This window comes from Physeter macrocephalus, chromosome 3 (genome assembly GCF_002837175.3).
Source record: "Physeter macrocephalus isolate SW-GA chromosome 3, ASM283717v5, whole genome shotgun sequence".
NCBI classification, from domain to species: Eukaryota; Metazoa; Chordata; class Mammalia; order Artiodactyla; family Physeteridae; genus Physeter; species Physeter macrocephalus.
In genome coordinates, this window is record NC_041216.1 from 26570813 (window position 1) to 26588317 (window position 17505).

The 17505-nt window shown below is 60.1% G+C and overlaps 1 protein-coding gene across 2 annotated transcripts in view; it reads right to left on the bottom strand.

Annotated features, from left to right (window-relative positions):
• CAMTA1 (calmodulin binding transcription activator 1) overlaps positions 1–17505 on the bottom strand; it is a 913233-nt gene that overhangs the window by 90216 nt on the left and 805512 nt on the right. For both annotated transcript variants that reach the window (XM_055083802.1, XM_028487894.2), the window contains 2 exons: positions 8360–8500; positions 5010–6850 (listed from right to left, as the gene is read on the bottom strand). In XM_055083802.1, the coding sequence (XP_054939777.1) occupies positions 5010–6850; positions 8360–8500 (1982 nt within the window). The remainder of the gene's footprint in view (positions 1–5009; positions 6851–8359; positions 8501–17505) is intronic.

Genomic DNA, 17505 nt, shown 5'->3' on the forward strand with positions numbered 1-17505 from the left:
GCGGGGCTGGATGAAGAAGGTGATGAGAAAGAAAGCAGAACAGAAAATGGGAAGCAAGGCTCAGAGCTGGAGGGGCTCAGAGGTTGCCATGGTGGCCAGACGGCCCCCTCACTGTGTACAGACACAGTACACGCGGGCACTGATGTGCCCGCAGGCTGGCTGGGCTGCAGCTGCTCCCTCGGGGCGAGAGCGGGGGAGTGGGGGGCAAGGGGGATGCAGGAGTGGGGCTCAGATGACCTCGCTCAGCTCAAGGGGAGAGGGCCCTGCCCCCCAAGGACCCCAGAGGCGCCCAGGCGCAGGACAGCACCCGAAGGGTACAGGCGCTCCCTGACCTCTGGCAGGAAGCCGCCAGGGAAGCCACAGAGCAAGGAGGGTGGCCTTATGTCTCGGTGCCCCGGGCAGTCCTGTCTATTGTCCGAGCTTAGTGATTAATAGCAGCCTGTCCTGCCTGATGTGGGCAAGGAGGTGTAGGTGCCCTACTCAGAGCTCAGACAGCGGAGGGGAAGGCCGGGTAACTGAGTCGGGGAGGCCCGCCCTGGGGGTGCGGAGGGTGGGCTGGCTGTCCTCTGGCTCTCCGGGTTCTCCTCGGCGGGCTCCAGCCTTCTCTCCCGGCAGGGGACCAAGCTCTGCCCAGGACAGGGTGGAGAGCACCACCTAGTGTCCAGGCAGGAGAAGGTCGAGCGGCGCGCCTCCTGGAGACTGCGGGGGTGGAGGGGGTGAGGAGTGCGGCCCGAGGGCCTCCTTCCCCGACTTCTCCAGGCCAGAGAGGCCAGACCCTAGTTTTCCCGCTGCTCCTAATGCCAGCGAGACGTTCTCTCCTGCTCAGTCACCCGTTCTTGGGTGACCTGTCCTTGGCACTGGCCCATCCGTGCTCTGGAGGGACCCTGGCCTCGACACAGGACTGGCGATTGAGGCTCCACACACCGTTCCTGGAAGCGGACCTGGCCCAGGGCTGACCTTGGACATCAGCAGTAGGAGGGGGTGTTTCCAGGGATGAGGTGGGAGTGGGTCCCTCAGAGCCCAGCACAGAAGGGAGATTCCCCTATGGAAGGGGCTCTCCCAGACTGGAGGGCCTTCCGCCTGTGCTCTTGGATGGGTCTTCCTTCCTCCGCCTGGAATGGCTGGAGAAGTCATCTTACTGCTAGACCATCAAAGTTTGGAGGGTAGTAGACAGAGCTCAGGACCAGGAGCCAAAGGCAGGAGGCCTGCTTCTGCCCCTCGTAGCTGTGTGTCCTCAGGCAAGTGGCCCCCAACCTCTCTGGGTGGCATTTGAACTTTAGGGACCCTCTGGCCTTGACATTCTTTGGTTCTGATATATGGCTCCGCAGAGAGATTTGGAGTTCTGTCGGAGTGGCGGGGCTGGAGCCAGCATCCTTGGGCCCACAGGCTGGGAGTGAGTTCCTGGCTGGGAGATGTACCATATGGCACAGGTAGAACCTGACTTTGGGATGCCTGGGGGCACCAGAGGCCAGCTCAGGGCACGATCCACCCTGGATCCTGGGTAATGGGAGAGCAGTGTCTTCAAAAGGCCACAGACAGTTACTCTGTGAGAAAGAAAGAAAGAAAGAAAAAAAAAAAAACCCCAGTAACCCCAATCAATAGCTGCTAGCATGAAGCCAGGGCTGCTGTGAAGAACAAAGGACTGCAGAAATTACTGGAGAACATCAGGACCTTCTCCATGGAAACTGCTGTGGGAGGGGCTCCGCATCCATCAGTTCAGGAGATGGTTTCCATGGCGACATCAGCCTGGCTGTGCTGAATCGCTGTGATGCGGGCACCTGACAGCTCTAATTGCAGCCTCCTGTGCCCGGTGCGGCAGGAGTGTCCGTGGAGGGAGGTGACGCAGAAGCGTTTGGGGGAGGAGAGGCAGGAACACACGCTCTCTGAGGTCTCCGTGCCCTGGGAGCCCTGAGTAAAAGACCTGGATTTCTGATGCCCCTAGGCGGATCCTGGGGGCCCAGGGGCACCTCCAGCATGTGTGTGTGTGTGTGTGTGTGTGTGTGTGTGTGTGTGTGTGTGCGCGCGCGTGTGCGCGTGCAGGTGAAGAGGCAGACAGAGCAGAGGGGAAGCAGGAGGCGCCTGTGGTGGGGGAGGGACGCTCAAGAAGAGAGAGCAAGATGGCCCTGGCCTTAGCATCCCTGCGAAGTGAGTGCCTGGGCAGCCTGGAATTTTAGAGCTGGGTGAGGGTGCTGAGCGACTGGCTAGATCCGGGCTCCTGACACACGTGGCAGGCAGGCTTCTTCCCAGCAGAGAAGGGGAGAGGGCGAAGGGTACCATGCCAGCCGGTGGGGGCGGTGCTATGAAGAGAGAGGAAGGACGGGGGAGAAGATGCTATCTCCCCCCGGCAGGAGAACCCAGGAGGGTCGGCCCCTGCTGCTGGACTGGGTGGGGGAGGACGGCGGCGAGGGAGTGGCCGGCAGAGCCGCTGGGGCCTCAGCAGAGGCCTCTCGGAGCAGCCACGTTGGGCTCCAAAGGGCCCAGCTGGTGGCATCTGCGCATTTCCCAGATCAAATTGAATTTGAGCTGCTTTTGTTTCTGGGTAGCTGGAAGCGTCATCGAGAGCTTCTGGAAACGCGGGGCTGGCCGCTCCCTCTGCGAGGCGCCCGGGCCATCTTTCCTTTCTCGTTCCCATGCCGCCCTCGCGTGGCGAGCTGCTGAACTGACTTTCCCCGAGGTACAGTTTAGGGATCTGCAGGCCGGTGCTCGGATACAGGACAGAGAGGGCCAGGCCTGCCAAGAGCCCCTGACCAGTGCCGGCAGGTCCCAGGGGCTGGAAGGAGGGCCTGGACCCGCCCGGGGATGTGCAGTCAGCTCACAGGTTGAGTCCGGGGATAAAAAAGCTCCTCCTCCCGCAGGACACGGGCACCGGGTGCCTCAGAGCATCCTGAGGAAGGACCAAATCTCCCAGGCCGGAGGACTTGGAGGGCCTTGAGGCCACCCCTGCTCAGCCACTTAGAGATCAGGACGCTGAGGCCCAGGAGGCAGGCCCGAGAGGCAGTGCCCCGACTCCCAGCTCTGACCTCCTTGAACCCCAGTCCCAGGCCTCCCTCCCAGCCCCTCTGACTTGCTTTCTTAATCCCCGTGGGGAGCCAGCTGCTGGGCTGAGCTGACCTTTCACCCCAGGGGATGGGGTCACAGCGAGCCACACCAAGAGGAAACTGAGTCAGTCTTCTGGGGTCTTGGGGGTCCGTGGGGGCAGGGGGAGTCCCTGGAGGTGGGTGGAAGAGGCAGGGCTGCTGGAGCTCTTCGCTCAGTCCTGACAACCCAGTGAGGAAAGCGCTAGCATCGCCCCAATCTTAGAGACGGGAAAGGCAGCGACCTTGCCCAAAGTCGCCAGCGGCCAGTAAAGTGGGGGCAGGACTTGAATCCAGACTGTCCAGCCCCCGCCCCGTGCTCCGCACCACGTAGGGCAGCCACCTCTGGACACCTGAGCTGCGATGAGCCTGCCGCCCGAGGACACGGTGCACGGGCAGAGCTGCTCTTACACCTGCTGTATTTCTGGGCTGCTCCTGTCCCAAGGGGGGGCCACGACCTGGGCTGACGTGGCATCTGAGAGCCGGGGGCATTCATACCCAGGGAGCAGCCTCTTCGCCATGGCCGAGGCGGGAGGACACGAGGGGGAGTGCGGTGGGCCGTGAGCTGTGGTGGCCACAGAGTGATAACCGATAACATCACAAGGAACTATTGATTACTTACTACGGGCCAAAGACTTCACCAAGAAGCAAGTACTGTTATCACCCCCACTTGATAGGTGAGCAAACTGAGTCACGGGGAGGGAACATCACAGCAGAGCCGGGACTGACCCCCAGGGGTGCCCCCTGAGACGTGCCCTCCACCCTGGGCCTCACTGTCCCCTTCACCAGGGCCCCGGGGGAGACTGGGAAGCCGACACGGGCTCTCCGAAACGCCGCACTTCTCAGGGAGCCCCGTTATCCCTGTCCCAACTCGGGCGTCATCCTGGGAGCCCCTGCCAGCGCCTGGGGCTGGAACGTGCACGGGTTTAGCCGGCATCCCCGCTCGGCCCGTGTCGGAAGACCCCGTGCGGGGTTTGCCTCACTGCCTTGAGGTACCCCGTGAGCTTCAGGCTCTCTCAGGAGCACCCCTCCCGTGGTGTTCTGGGCAGCAGCCCCTGCCCTAAATGTCTAGGGAAGGTGGCAGTGGAGCCAAGGGAGCCGTGGGCAGCCACCTGCCCGGGGAGGAAGTGCCGATCTGGGCCCCAGTAGGCTGCTCTCCAGACGCCTGGCAGGCGGACTGGGAGGGGTCGGGGAGCGTGTCCTATTGGGCAGCAGGAGGCTAGGCAACACTCGGGCCACCCTGTCCCCTTCCTACGCCGTTCTACTTCAGAGGAAAAGCAAAGGTTCCTTCCTTAAGCACCTGGGCCACCGTGGCAAGACCCGGGTCATCCTGCGGTCCTGGGCTTTGGAGCAGCGATTCTCAACGTCAGATCTCAGCCCCCCCGGAAGTGAGACAGACTGTGGGGTGGGGGGATGTCTTTGCTCTTGTAGAGGCTGGATATACCACCAGACTCTCACAGATGACTCTTTGGAAGCTGTACCCTCCCCCTCAATTTGATGGGAATTTGCTTTTGCTTTGCTTTGTGAAACCAATCAAAAGCAATGGATGCAGAAGTTCTACAGGGGTGGTTTCCAAATTTTTTTCCAGCAGCCCTAGGATGCTATTGCGAAAAAAAAAAAAAACATAGGTGGAATCTTAAGACATCAGCCAGGTGACAGCGGTGACAGCAAACGTTGCTCTGGCAGAGTTGGGAGGGCCACCGGGCCTCCGAGGACACCCCTGATTTTAAAGCTACTTGCTCCTGTGAGGACTGAGAACACCGCTTGAGAGAGCTGGGGGTATTTCGAGCGCCACGGGGACAGAGGGGGGGGGGACGACTGCAGGGTCCAGAGCCTCAAGGGAAGGGCAGCCACACGCAAACGAGCGTCCCTTGCCGGGTGCTGGCGGGTGGGCGGGTGAGGCTGGTGCGGGAGGCCACGGCAGTGACAGCTTACCTCCGGGTAAGACCACTCTGGAGAGTAGTCGGTCACCATGAACACCCGTCCGCTCTGCTGCAGCAGCCCCAGGGTGCCCGGGGCTGAGGCGGCCGAGACCACCTCGGCCACGTGCATGTAGGCCATGGCGCCGGCCCCGCCCTCGGCGCCGCTCAGCTGCAGGCCGCCCTGCTGGGGGCTGCAGCAGGGGAGGCACATCTCCGCCTGGGTGAAGGGGGCACGGGCCCCGTCCTCTGACTGCGAGAGTGCTGCGCCATCCCCCGACACCAGCTGGTGCCCGTAGATGGTGCCGCTACCCCCCTCCACGGAGATGAAGTCGTTGATCAGGTCGGAGAACTGGCTGCCGAAGGAGATGTCGAAGTGGTCCAGGCTGAGCTCCATGTTGGAGGCGTGGCCCAGGCCGGGCTGGGCCACGGGGTAGAGTCCCTGCACCACGTTGCCCGGCAGGAGGGGGACGCCGCCGGCACTGCGGATTACCCCGGTGGGCTCGGGCTGCAGGCAGTGCTCGGAGCTACAGGCCTGCAGCTCCCCGGGCTTGATCAGGCCCTCGGCCCCTTCGGCCACCTGCGAGGTCTCCATGGTGACCTCCCCTTCCGCCGCCATGGCCTGGAAATTGGCCTGAAACTGCAGGAGGTGGAGGGAAGAAGTGGACTCAATCCGTGTCTCCACGTGGCCGCTGCAGGAGCTGGTCTGTGGCGACGCCTCCGTTTTCACCGTGGGCATCACAAAGGCGCCCGCGGAGTCACCCAGGCTGCTGTGGGCGCTCTGCTCGGCGGGGAGGGGCTTGCCGGCGTCCTGCAGGAAGAAGCTCGGGGAAGGGGTCTGGTGGGCGTGGGGGCCCGTCCGGCTGAAGCTGGGCGTGTAGTCCTTGTTGGGCTCTATCGCGCTGAAATCCATCTGTTCGAGGGTGGTGCTGGGGCTCAGGCCGCCGCCCGACGGCAGGAGGCTGCAGCCCGCGCTCAGGCTGAGCGAGCTGGAAGCCGCGGCCGCCGCGGACGAGGAGTAGGCCTCTTTGGCCATTTGCTGCTCGAAGGAAGTGTCCTCGGTCTTAATCTCCTTGGTCAGGACGGTGGTGAAGCTGAAGCCCCTCTCCACGGGGGGCGAGTGCCGGACGTTGGCGCTGACCATGTCGGCTTTCAGGCCTCCGCCCCCGTACGTCTGGCCCTGCTTTGGGTTATTGAGGAAACAGTCGGGGTCGAAGTTCATGGTGGTTTCTGGAATCTTCCGGCCCCCGTCGAGGGTGGTGGAGAGGACGAGCTCTTCGGACACATTGGCGGGCAGCATGGACAGGCCCTCCGAGCTGCCCGTGGTAGGGAAGGCGAACTTGTGGCCGTCGGAACTCACGGCCAGGACGAGGCCCTGAGAGGCGTCGGGCGACAGGAGGTGTTGGTTGGGGCCTGCGGTGGGGGACATGGTGTACACGGCCTCGTTGGTGACCTCGGACATGAACACCGTGGCGCTCTGGGACAAGCTCCCCATCACGGAGGCCACCGCCATGCTGGACACGCCCGTGACCACGGGGCTGTCCGCCATGTCCGGGTCGCTGTTGAGCCCGCTGCTGATGGACACGGGGGAGCTCTGGGTGGTGTCGGGGACCTCCACCTGGTTGGTGGAGGAGACCTCGGTGCTGTTTTGGTGCAGCAGAACCGGCTTGGCCACCTTGCCGTTCCTCTTCTCGCGGCTCAAGCCCTTGCCGTGGCTGTGCTCCTGCTTGCCCTCCGATACGTCGTTGTGTTGCACCTCCGCGTGGCCCCCGTAACCCCCCGTCCGCGGCTCCACCTTCGGCGAGATGATGCGGTGTTTGGCACTGTTACACTTGTGGTGCACGCTGCTGCCTGCTCCTGCGGAGATCAGAAGCGCAACACGCGCGCACGCACACGCACACACGTGCGCACACGCACACACACACACACACACACACACACACACGCGCAGAGTGTCAGAGCTAGGACCGCAGTGGGCCCCGTCCCTGAGCGCTGGAGTCTGGCAGAGCCCAGCCCGGGAGTCCGGGCTGGCCCTGGCCCCTCGGGGCTGCCGTGGGACAGACACTCAGGGACTCGGGCCCTCTTACCCCACCCCGGGTTCTCAGGTGCCCTATGTAACCACCCTCCGGACTGGGGGGCTCTGTCCCTGATGCTCTTTTCAAATAGTAAGTGAAGAGCCCCAGTGCATAGGAGGCGGGGAAGGAGAGGCTGGGGAGAATGTCGTACTCCAGGAAAATCCCTCCCGCCTTCCGAGGCGTGCTCACTCCCTGGAATGGCTCAGTCTGGGTTGGTGGCCGGGGCCTTCTCCCCTCCCCTGAAACTTTTCATGCCTGTTCAGGCCACAGTGTCCCAGGAAGCCCCTCTGGGACTGAAAGCCGGTGGTTGATGGTAGGGGGCTGGGGGGTGCGGTGGGTAGAGAGCAATGTACTCTCCCTGGACTAGCTCTTAGGCCCCAGGACCAAAGAGGGTTCTAGACTTTATTCCAGAGGCAGAAAGGTATTTGGGGCCACCCCCCACCCCCACTCCATTTAGCTAGCCCGGGCCTATCCTTGGCTCTTTGTGGGATGAAATCCTTCTAGAGACCTGAGCAAGGACCCAGCCCTAACCCCCAGTTCAGTGGCAGAGAAGCAAGAACCTCAGGCTCTGAGCGTTTCTGAGCAAGTTGCACTCAGGGCTCTGCCCCCAGGCCTCCCCTCCTGCATAATTTTCATTCCATCTGATAAGGGTGACTCTGCTTCTGATAAAAGGGTGAATTCTCCCCTGATCCAGTTACAGACTCACCAAGATCCCTAAATATGTGAAGACTTCGCAGAGAAGTGACATGACCCTCTGATGGAAATAGTTAATTAAGGCAGCTAGGGAGTGAAGAACCACATTTCCAAGAGCAAATGCCATCATCGGAAACACAGACACATCAGGACAGAGGATGTGGGACGCTTTACATTCTTGGAGGAGACGGAGGTGAAAGCAAGAGGTTTAGCTTGAGTGATCCCACCGGCTCAGGGCTGATCTCCCAGACAAGCCAGTGTCGGCCCGGGGACCTGGGCTCCTGCTGCAGATGGCCGAGAGCCCAGGGCCCGGAGGGCACCTGCTACGGGTGGATGTGGACAGAGCCCCAACCCTGTGCACTCCTGACTCTGCGGCCCACATTGCTAGAGGGCGCTGCCTCTCCGGAAACGGCTCTCTCCCTCCCAAAGCGGGCTGCCCGCCAGCCCCGCCAGCCCTGCCGGCAGGACGAGGGAGAGTTGCCCTGGGTGCTGTGCTGTGGCCTGGCTCCTGGCTGACCGCTCTCCCCTGTGGTCATCACACCCGCTGCCTGGCGGCGCGCCCTCTGCCCACGTGCCCGCTGGGGGCCACCCCGCTCACCCAGGCTGCCAGTGCAGAGGCAGTTGTGGGTCCGCGGCTGTGGCTTGGTCTGGTGGCTGTCAAGGATCTGCTGTACCAGCTGCTCCACCGAGAAGCCCGAGCTGCTGTTCCCGTTGCTGCAGGCCCACTTGATGCCGTGGACTGTGGGGAGAGAGGTGGGGCGGTCAGAGGTCACGGCTGCGGGGGCAGATGCTGCCAGGGCCGGGACCTGGGCCCGCCCTGAGCGCGGCCCCCTCCCTGCTGGGACGCTGGCTCCAGGCACCGTGGACGTGGTGGCCGTAAGGAGTGGAGGAGCGAGCGGGGAGGGTAGAGAAGGGAGGGCCAGGCTGCCCCACCAGGCCCCGCTCCCCCGGGCACCTCTGTGCTCGCCCTCTGCCTCCTGTCCTCCTTTCCTGCGGCGCATGGCGGGGGGTGGGGGGCAGTGGACGGCCCAGGGAGGTGCTTTTTTTTTTCCGTAAAGACCAAGTACATCGGGTGGCTCTTCAAGGGGTCCTGGAGTGGAGGGGACAGAGAGCGAGGATGGGGAAGCAGAGGTGCCGGGGGCTGAGGGACCTCCCCAGACCGCAGGTCGTGGAGATGTGGCGCCGTGGTGGAGGCTGGGGAGAAAGGCTCCCACCCCAGCGGGTGGCGGAGGGGGAGAATTTCAGCCTCCTGCTCTCATCAGACTTCCCGGCCTCGAGGGGTGGCAGATTGGGCACAGTGGGTGCCCACGGATGGCCCGCCACCCGGACGGCCGCCCTGGGGTTTAGGCTCCACCCTCCTCAACCCTGGACCCCTGCTGTCCCTGGTGTTGGAGTGGGGGACCCAGCATGACAGGGTGGGCTCCCCACCTGCCTGGCAGGACGGGGCTGGAAGTCTAAAATAACCGGCTTGCCTGGCTGGGTGTGTGGAGTGACTGAGTTTCACGCCCGCTTGCCCTGCTGTGTTCTCTCAGCTGGAGCAGACCTGGCTGAGAGGCGGGGGGCTGAGCCTGGGGGGCCTCTCTGGTGGCTCTGGGGGGCCGGGTCCAGAGGCAGTGAATCCACAGCCCCGGGGCTGGAGCTGGTGCCTGGGGCTTCAGGAGGGACCCAGGCCCCTATGAAGGGGGTGGATGGTGGGAGCTGGTGGTCTGAGAGGAGGAGCAGGGCATCAGGGCACAGGGTCAGGTTAGAGAGAGGCCAGGGGCTTTGCCAGTGCAACAACCGTTTGCTTTCTCCTGATCTCACGTGGACTCCATGGGAAGGACTGTCACAGCTCGCAGAGCCTGCCTCTGCTCTGTGAGGGTCACAAGGAGACACACAGGGAGAGTCTACACAGCGGGGAGGAGCTGGGTTGGATTCAGATGTGGATTGGAGTCCAGGTTTTGTTCTGTACTTGCTGTGTGAATTTGGCCAGGTCACTACACCTCTCTGAGCCTCAGTTTCCTCATCTGCAGAATGGGAATACAAGAGTATCTGCCTCACAGGGTGGCCCGGAGGAAACCCAGTCTCCTGCCTGGCACTCTGCGTGGACCCCGCCAAGAGCAGCTGTTGTCATAACCGTTAATGTTGACGATGGCAACGACAGCGACACACAGCACGCGATGCAGGCCTTGCTCTGCAGCTCGGCCGATGCTTTGGGAACAGGCCTGGGGAAGGCAGCTTCTTGCTGTGAAACCCACAGACGGCTCAGCCTCGGAACGCTGCAGGGAGAGCTCCACGGCGCCGTCCGTCTCACGCCTCTGAGCCTCGTCTGCGCCTTCATGTAGAACTTCAGTGGTTTTTCAAAGAAAACCCCGGTGTGAGGGTCGTGATCTGCTGGGAACGCCCTGAGGCCGCCGCTTTTCTTCTCCGTGCACCTGCCCAGGTGTTCGCCCAGGATCGTCACCTCCGCTCCATTCTGATGAGGCTCTGGCCCCTCGGGAGGTCTTCTGGCCTCTGCCGCTCATTTCTTCAAAAGCGCTGGGGCCCTAGCCCTGCTCCCGGTGGTCCTGAATTCTGGCGGGTCATTGAGAGGGGACGGTGGCCCAGTGGCTTCCGCCTCGAGCTAGCTCAGCTGCCTGGATTTGAGGTCGTGGGCGCCTGTTTGGAGCCCTGTGTGATGTGCACGCCCAGGGGTTGGGTGTTTGCGGCCCACCTTTCTGCAGGTGGACGGCGCCTCCCCTTGGGATCCCTCGGGAAAATCTCCGGCAGCCCCAGGGAGCTTGCACTCCCGCTGGCTCAGGCCCACCTCCTGTCTGGCAGCTGGAAGGGACAGCCCAAGCCAGGGGTTTGCAAACCGCATCATAGCTGTGGAGCACTTTTCGCAAATAAACCTCTACCTGGAAAAAATCCAATATGGAAAATAGACCACAGCCGAAGGGGCCTGGCCCAGGCGGGACTTAGGGGTCAGGGTGTGTCCTCACACCTGGGCCCCGCTTGGCTGAGGACCTTTTCCGGAATCCTCATTTTATAGATGAGAAAACAGAGGCTGAGGGTGGGGGCCAGAAGGCAGGACTCAAACCGCTGTACGCAGATGTCCTGTCCCAGCTGTCCATCCCCTGCCCCAGCCCAGAGGTTCTGGAGGGGTGCCCAGACTTTTCTTTTTTTTTAAAGTTTTTGGCGCCGAAGGGGCCTGGCCCAGGCGGGACTTAGGGGTCAGGGTGTGTCCTCACACCTGGGCCCCGCTTGGCTGAGGACCTTTTCCGGAATCCTCATTTTATAGATGAGAAAACAGAGGCTGAGGGTGGGGGCCAGAAGGCAGGACTCAAACCGCTGTACGCAGATGTCCTGTCCCAGCTGTCCATCCCCTGCCCCAGCCCAGAGGTTCTGGAGGGGTGCCCAGACTTTTCTTTTTTTTTCTTTTTTTTTAAAGTTTTTGGCCACATTCCACAGCATGTGGGATCTTAGTTCCCTGACCAGGGATCGAACCCACGCCTCCTGCATTGGAAGGCAGAGTCTTAACCACTGGACCGCTGGGGAAGTCCCCCAGACTTTTCTTTAAAGCTCTGCACGAGTTCCTCTCAAGCAGTCAGGATGGCAAACACGGAGCTCTGTCTTAAGCCGAGTCTGCAGATTCTGCAAGTCTGAGACCAGAAGCAACTCCAGAGCTCATCACGGGCGCTTCTACCCGTGGAGGACTTGGAGCAGGGGCTCTTTGCAAAGCCAGACCAGGTGTTCTCAGGGAACCCTCTCCCGGCCCCCCCGAGACTGAACTTGAATCTCTGGAGACATCAGCTAGGCTCAGGCAGCCCCACCTCTGGCTTCTGGCTGCAGGACCCCATCCCACCCAAAGGTCTGGGGTGCTGGAGTTGGGCGGGCTCGCTAACCCCCGGACTGCCAGTCGCCTCTGCTGGAACGTTCTGGCATTTTGGACCAGGCCCCCCCCCTGCGCTGACAACTGCCGCTCAGACCAGCCTCCTCCAGCCCCCGTGTGGGCGCAGCTCCTGCGTTCTTCCTGCTTCTTGTTCGTCTCCTCATGTTGTGAGGGTTATAAAATGAAAACCCAGTGAAGGGTGACAGATTGCAAGCAGAGAATTTCTGGATGCTTAATGCAAATTACCTACTGTCTTAGCACATCCAATATGCAAATTGCCTCCCTCCCCCTCTGGTGGGGGAGGGGAGAGGAGCCCCCTCCTCGGAGGTGGTGAGCTGTTAGTACCGGAATATCAAATACTATCAAGACGGCTTTTAACATGTCATGCTCCGCTTCCCGACACGTAATGAATCAATGGGAAAGGAGATTTCTATTGGGAAAAGCGTGCTTTATGGAAGGAAGGTTGATACACACGCACGCTGGCCCCCTGCCCCTCCACTGCCTCTCCTCCTTCGTAAAAGCAGCTAAAGGGAAACCCATTCAAGGTACAGTTGGTGAAATGTAAGGTCATGAACTGGGGCGGAGGGCGCAGAAAGAGACAAGGGAATACCCCCCCGCGCCCCCCGCCCAAATCACCTCTTTGTGGCTCTGGGCCACATCGTCCCCTCTGCTCTCTGAGTCTCGGTGGAGGGCTCCTCATTCCCAGGCCACAGTCGGCCGCCTGGGGGTGGGGGTGGCCTGAGCGTTTCCGGCCGGGGAGCCTCTAAAGCTCCCCATGCAGGAGGTCTGGACGGTGCTCCCGGGCTGCTCAGGCGATGGAGGGGGGCCTGTTCTGTGTGCCCAGGAAGGCTGGGGCAAGGAAGGTACCAGAGAGGGAGAGGGCGGGCGTGGGTGACTCCTCACAGGCCTGCACAGGACAGGAGTGGCCAGAGGGCCACGCTGGCCAGAGGAAAGTGGGGTGCTGCGGGGTACTTCTGCGGCTCCGCCCACAGTCCTGCTGCTGAGGGACCCCCACACCTGGGCCCGACGCTGGCTCTGCCAGGCGGAGTGCAGCAGGCCCTGTGGGAGGACCGGTCTGCAAGCCGACGGTGCTGACGTGGCCTGAACAGGACGCTCACCCTAATGACCTCCCAGAGCTGGGCAGCTAACGCTAATCTGAACAATCAGAAGGAATTGGTGACAACAGCATGGGCCACGCTTTGGAGAGCATCCTCTGATGAGCGATTCAGCCAAGAGGCAGCCAGCCGCTGGGAAGAGTGTAACTGAGATCTGGAGGAGGGGGATGGGGAAGGTATGGCGGTGAATCCTCCACCCCCACCCCTGCCTGGGGCCAGCTGCCAGCTGAGGGCCACTTGGCTTATGCCTGCTCCATCCCAGCCTTGTGGGGGGTTGTAGGTGGAGAGCTTTGGCCAGGTAGGCTTAACTTGACCCCAGTTTGAGCTGCCCTGTCACTCTGTTATGGACAGAATTGTGTACCCCCCCAAAATTCTTAGGTTGAAACCCTAACCTCCAATTTGAGTATATTTGGAGATAGGGCCTGTTGGAAGATAATTAAGGTTAAATGAGGTCCTAAGGGTGGGTCCTAATCCAACAGAACTGGTGTCCTTATAAGAAGAGGAAGAGACACGAGGGGCGAGCACACAGAGGAAAGGTCATGTGAGGACACAGCGGGACACAGCGAGAAGGCGGCCGTCTGCAAGCCAAGGGGAGAGGCCTCAACAGAAACCACCCCTGCCCACATCTTGATCTTGAACTTCCAGCCTCCAGAACTGTGAGAAGTAAATTCCTATGGCTTAAGCTGCCCAATCTGTGGTGTTTCTGTTATGGGAGCCCCAGCTGACATCAGGGTTCAGGCCTGAGCCCTACATGCCCCTGGGAGAGACCCACCCTGCCCTTGTGCTGCACACGTTGGGTGTGTATGTTTGAGGGGCACTGAGATCTTTCCAGAATGCCTCCTTTTGAAACCGAGCAGGACCCTGTGGGGCTCCTGGGCACAGAAACCTTTCTGTCCCCCATTTCTTGTTTGTAGGGAGCAGACTCCAGCTTCCACGACCTTCCCTGAGTTCCAAAGGGCAGATTTGAACAGTTGCTAAACAAGGGACGCTGTGGAGACTATAAAGGATTCGAAACCGATCGGGGCCCTGTGGGGCTCCCGGGCACGGAGGCTTTTTTGTCCCCCATTTCTAGTAGGCAAGACTCTAGCCTCCATGACCTTCCCTGAGTTCCAAAGGGCAGATTTGAACAGTTGCTAAACAAGGGAGGAGCAGCCAAGAAACCACCTGAGGCCAGATTAGAGGAACCAGAGAAGCTCGTCAAGAGACTACCTGAGACCAGATTGGAGGGGTGCAGCCCCTGCACACACTCTAATCTTCTCAGCAACCCCATGCTTGAACTATTGCTATCAAACTCCTCATCAAATCCTCCTGGGTTGGGACACAGAGTTTTTCGGAGCAGGAGCCCGCCGTGCCCCGCTTTGCCTGGCAAAGCAATAAAGCTATTCTTTTCTACTTCACCCAGAACTCTGTTTCCGAGATTCGATTAGGCGCCGGCGCACAGAGGCTGAGCTTTGGCATCCCTTTCGCCGCCGCTTAAAATCTTACCCTTCCATCCAGCACATGCCAGCTCAAGCCTCACCTCCCCCTGGAGGCCCTCCTGCTTACTCTAGCTCTCGTCCCCACTGGAGCCAGAGTCTGACTCATGGGGACAGGATGCTATCGAGGGGACCTCCTCTATCCCCCATGCTTCGAACGATGCCTGGCACATAGCAGATGCTCAGCGAAGACTGGTGGCGTGAATAAACGAATGGGTGGTTTCTCAGTCACTCACACCCTCTCCAGCACTGCTTCCTTTTTGTTTCATTCATCCATTAATTCCCCCAATGACCTGTAAGCAGAGCTCACATCTCAATAATAATAACAAAAATAATATTTACTGAACCGACACTACCTGCTAGGCATTGTGCTAGGTTCTTTATATGTTGACTCCATTATAAAAAGAAATAAATCACAATAATATCTACCCTTGATTGAGTACCTACTGCGGACAGGGCACTGGGCAGTGGTTCTCCAAGGGTGGTCCCAGCTGCCGTAAAATCACCTGGAAATATGTTAGAAATGCACATTACCAGGGCCCACCCAGCCCTACGATGATTCAGAAACTCTGGGGAGGAGGCTCAGATCTGTGTCCTACCCTCCAGGGGAATCGATGCTGGCTCAAATTTGAGACCCATTGGTCTAGAGATTACGTCTCTCATCTCTCAATGATCCTTTGAGGCCGAATTATTGTCCCGTTTTATTAATGTGAGAACCAAGACTCAGGAAAGTTGTGTAACTTGCCCAAGGTCACTCAGCAGGTAAGTGGGGGTGGGGAGGGGTTGCGGTTTCCACTGAGCCATCTGCCTCGGATGGGTCTTCCAAGCCCGCATCTGCCTCGGATGGGTCTTCCAAGCCCGCATCCCTCCTGGACCAAGGAATGGCCGGATGGTTAATCACGGGCCGGGGAGGGAGGGCTCCTCCCATCAGAAGGCCGAGATTCTTTCTACTCACTTCACTTCCTAGACAGAGGGATTCCGCGATTTCCCGGGGGCTGGTGAGTGTGCAGGAAACCCAGACCCCCTGGGGCTAGGCCAGGTTCTGTTCCCCTCCCCCACCCCGCCTCCGCCCACCAAGCTGTCTCCTTCTGACTGCCTCAGAAGGGCCAGGTGGGCTGGAGACAGGAGGGGCAGAAGTTCTAAAGCCCCTGGCTCTTCCCTCATGATCTGCCTCACTCAGGGCTGGGCCAGGTGGGCAGCCAGGCCGGAATGTGCGGCCACTCAGACCAGCTGGCCGGGCCATCCAGACCAGGGCAGAGGAAGCTTGCCTGGGGCCTCCCAAGGGCAGGGCAGGAAGTGAGAGGCAGGGCCTGCTGTGCACCTGCTCTTGGAGGAGAAGAAGCGAGAGAAGGTGGGAGGCCCGTGGGAGAACATCTCAGCATCTGAACCTGGGCCGCTGGGCTTCCCGGAGGGGTCCCCGGCCTTGTTCGCCGAAGCCCACCGGGGTGAGTTATGGGAAATTTCTATGAAAGACAGGGAGCCCGAAGAAAGACTCTTCCCAGAGAACATGGGAATCATGGGAGCAGTGTTTGGCTCCTTGTCTGCATTTCCAGTCATTGGAGGTTGGATGGGGTGGGGAGGGGACACCGAGTCACAGACGGGGGTGGGATGTGTGTGGGGGGCCCAGAGGTGGTCTTCTTGGTTGGCCTCTGAAGCCTCAAATGTTGCTTCCCGAGGTGGCTGCCCCAGGCAGTGGTAGAACTTTCCTGAAGGGCAGGGAGAACCTCCGAGCTCAGTGCCTGGCTAGCTGTACGGGAGGGAGGGGGCTGAGATTCAGGAACATGCAGAGCCCGTCGGGGGTGGGGGACTTCCCTGGCGGTCCAGTGGTTAAGACTTTGCACTTCCACTGCAGGGGGCATGGGTTTGATCCCTGGTCGGGGAACTAAGATCCCACGTGCTGCGTGACAAAATAAATAAGTAAGTAAATAAATAAATAGATAAAATATTTAAAAAAGCAAAACAAAACAGAGCCTGTGGGAGACAGGCCGGCAGGACCACGCTGGCCAGGGGTCAGGGGCCCCAGTGGCTGCAGCTCTTTTCCTCACATGCACGTGATCTTGGGAAGATCTTTGATTCCTCTTGGCCTCCGTTTCCTCATCTGTAAAATGGGTGCCTCCCACTGGTTCACCTGATGACACATCTCTGTTCCCCAAGGGACTTCAAAGACACAAGTGGGTCCCACACCCCGGATCCCGATTCGGTGGCGTCTGCAGGAGATCTGAGTCAGGACAGGGTTGAGGGTCCCGAGTGGGATGACCCTTTCTGCTCTGAAACGTCATGCCTAGAACACTTTGGAAAGGAATCAGACGGTCAGAAAGGCCTACTCTGGAAGGCCCCTCACCCTGAGGCAGCCCCAGGAGCTGGTGAGAGCAAGCTGCCTGCCCTCTTTTTCTCTGTGGGGCTGTAACTTCTGGAAGGATGATAGGCACGTCGGCTGGAGCTTGGGTCACCACGGTAACAGCACAGGTGGCGCCTGCCGGGATGGACATTTGGCTTTCTTTGCGCAGGAAGAGATTTCTTGGTGCTGTGTCGAGCAGGTGACAAGTGGCACGTTGGTGACAAAGAAAATCCCCCCACCTCCCGACAGAGGCTTTTGGGGGGCCTTTCTCTTGGCCCCCAGCAGCCTGCGCTCATCCAGTGCTCCCACCCGGGGACTCCACTCTCCGTAAAGACCCACACAGAGGTGACTGTTTAACTGCTGTCCAGACAGGTCCCCTTGGAGACGGAAACGGGCACTGTGATAATTTGTCTGGACAGTGGTGTCACCTGGACGCTCCCAGGCAACCTGGACCTGTGGTCACCCTACAGAGGAACCACGTGAGAGAGGTGGGCAGGAGAGGGGCCGCCAGACGCCTCTCCAGGAGTGAAGGAGCGCGTTTGGATGCCTCCCGGTTGTTGACACTAGAAGGCTGTCTCCATGGCAACAAGGTCAATGGGAAATGGGAGCCACGTTGGTTTAATTTTCACTGTATTCTTGTTGACAGGAGTAAAGGCCCGGCTTCTGATTTCTTGGTTCAACTGGATAAAATTTTCATTAGATTTAACTTCTCGTATCCAGACACCCACATATGATTCAATTTCCCCATCTCACCCTCAGCTCATTCTCCTACTGGTCCTGAGGAAACATTTTCAGAAATCTCATTTCGAGGAGTGTGGAGGCCGAGCGGGGACAGGATGGCGTGTGCGCGCGTGGGGCCGCATGGGCTGTGTCCCCAGTGGGCTCGTAATTCCTGGTTCTGAATGTCAGGGATGTGGGACATAAGAACCCCCTTTCCATCTTTTTTTTTTTTTTTTTTTTTTTTTT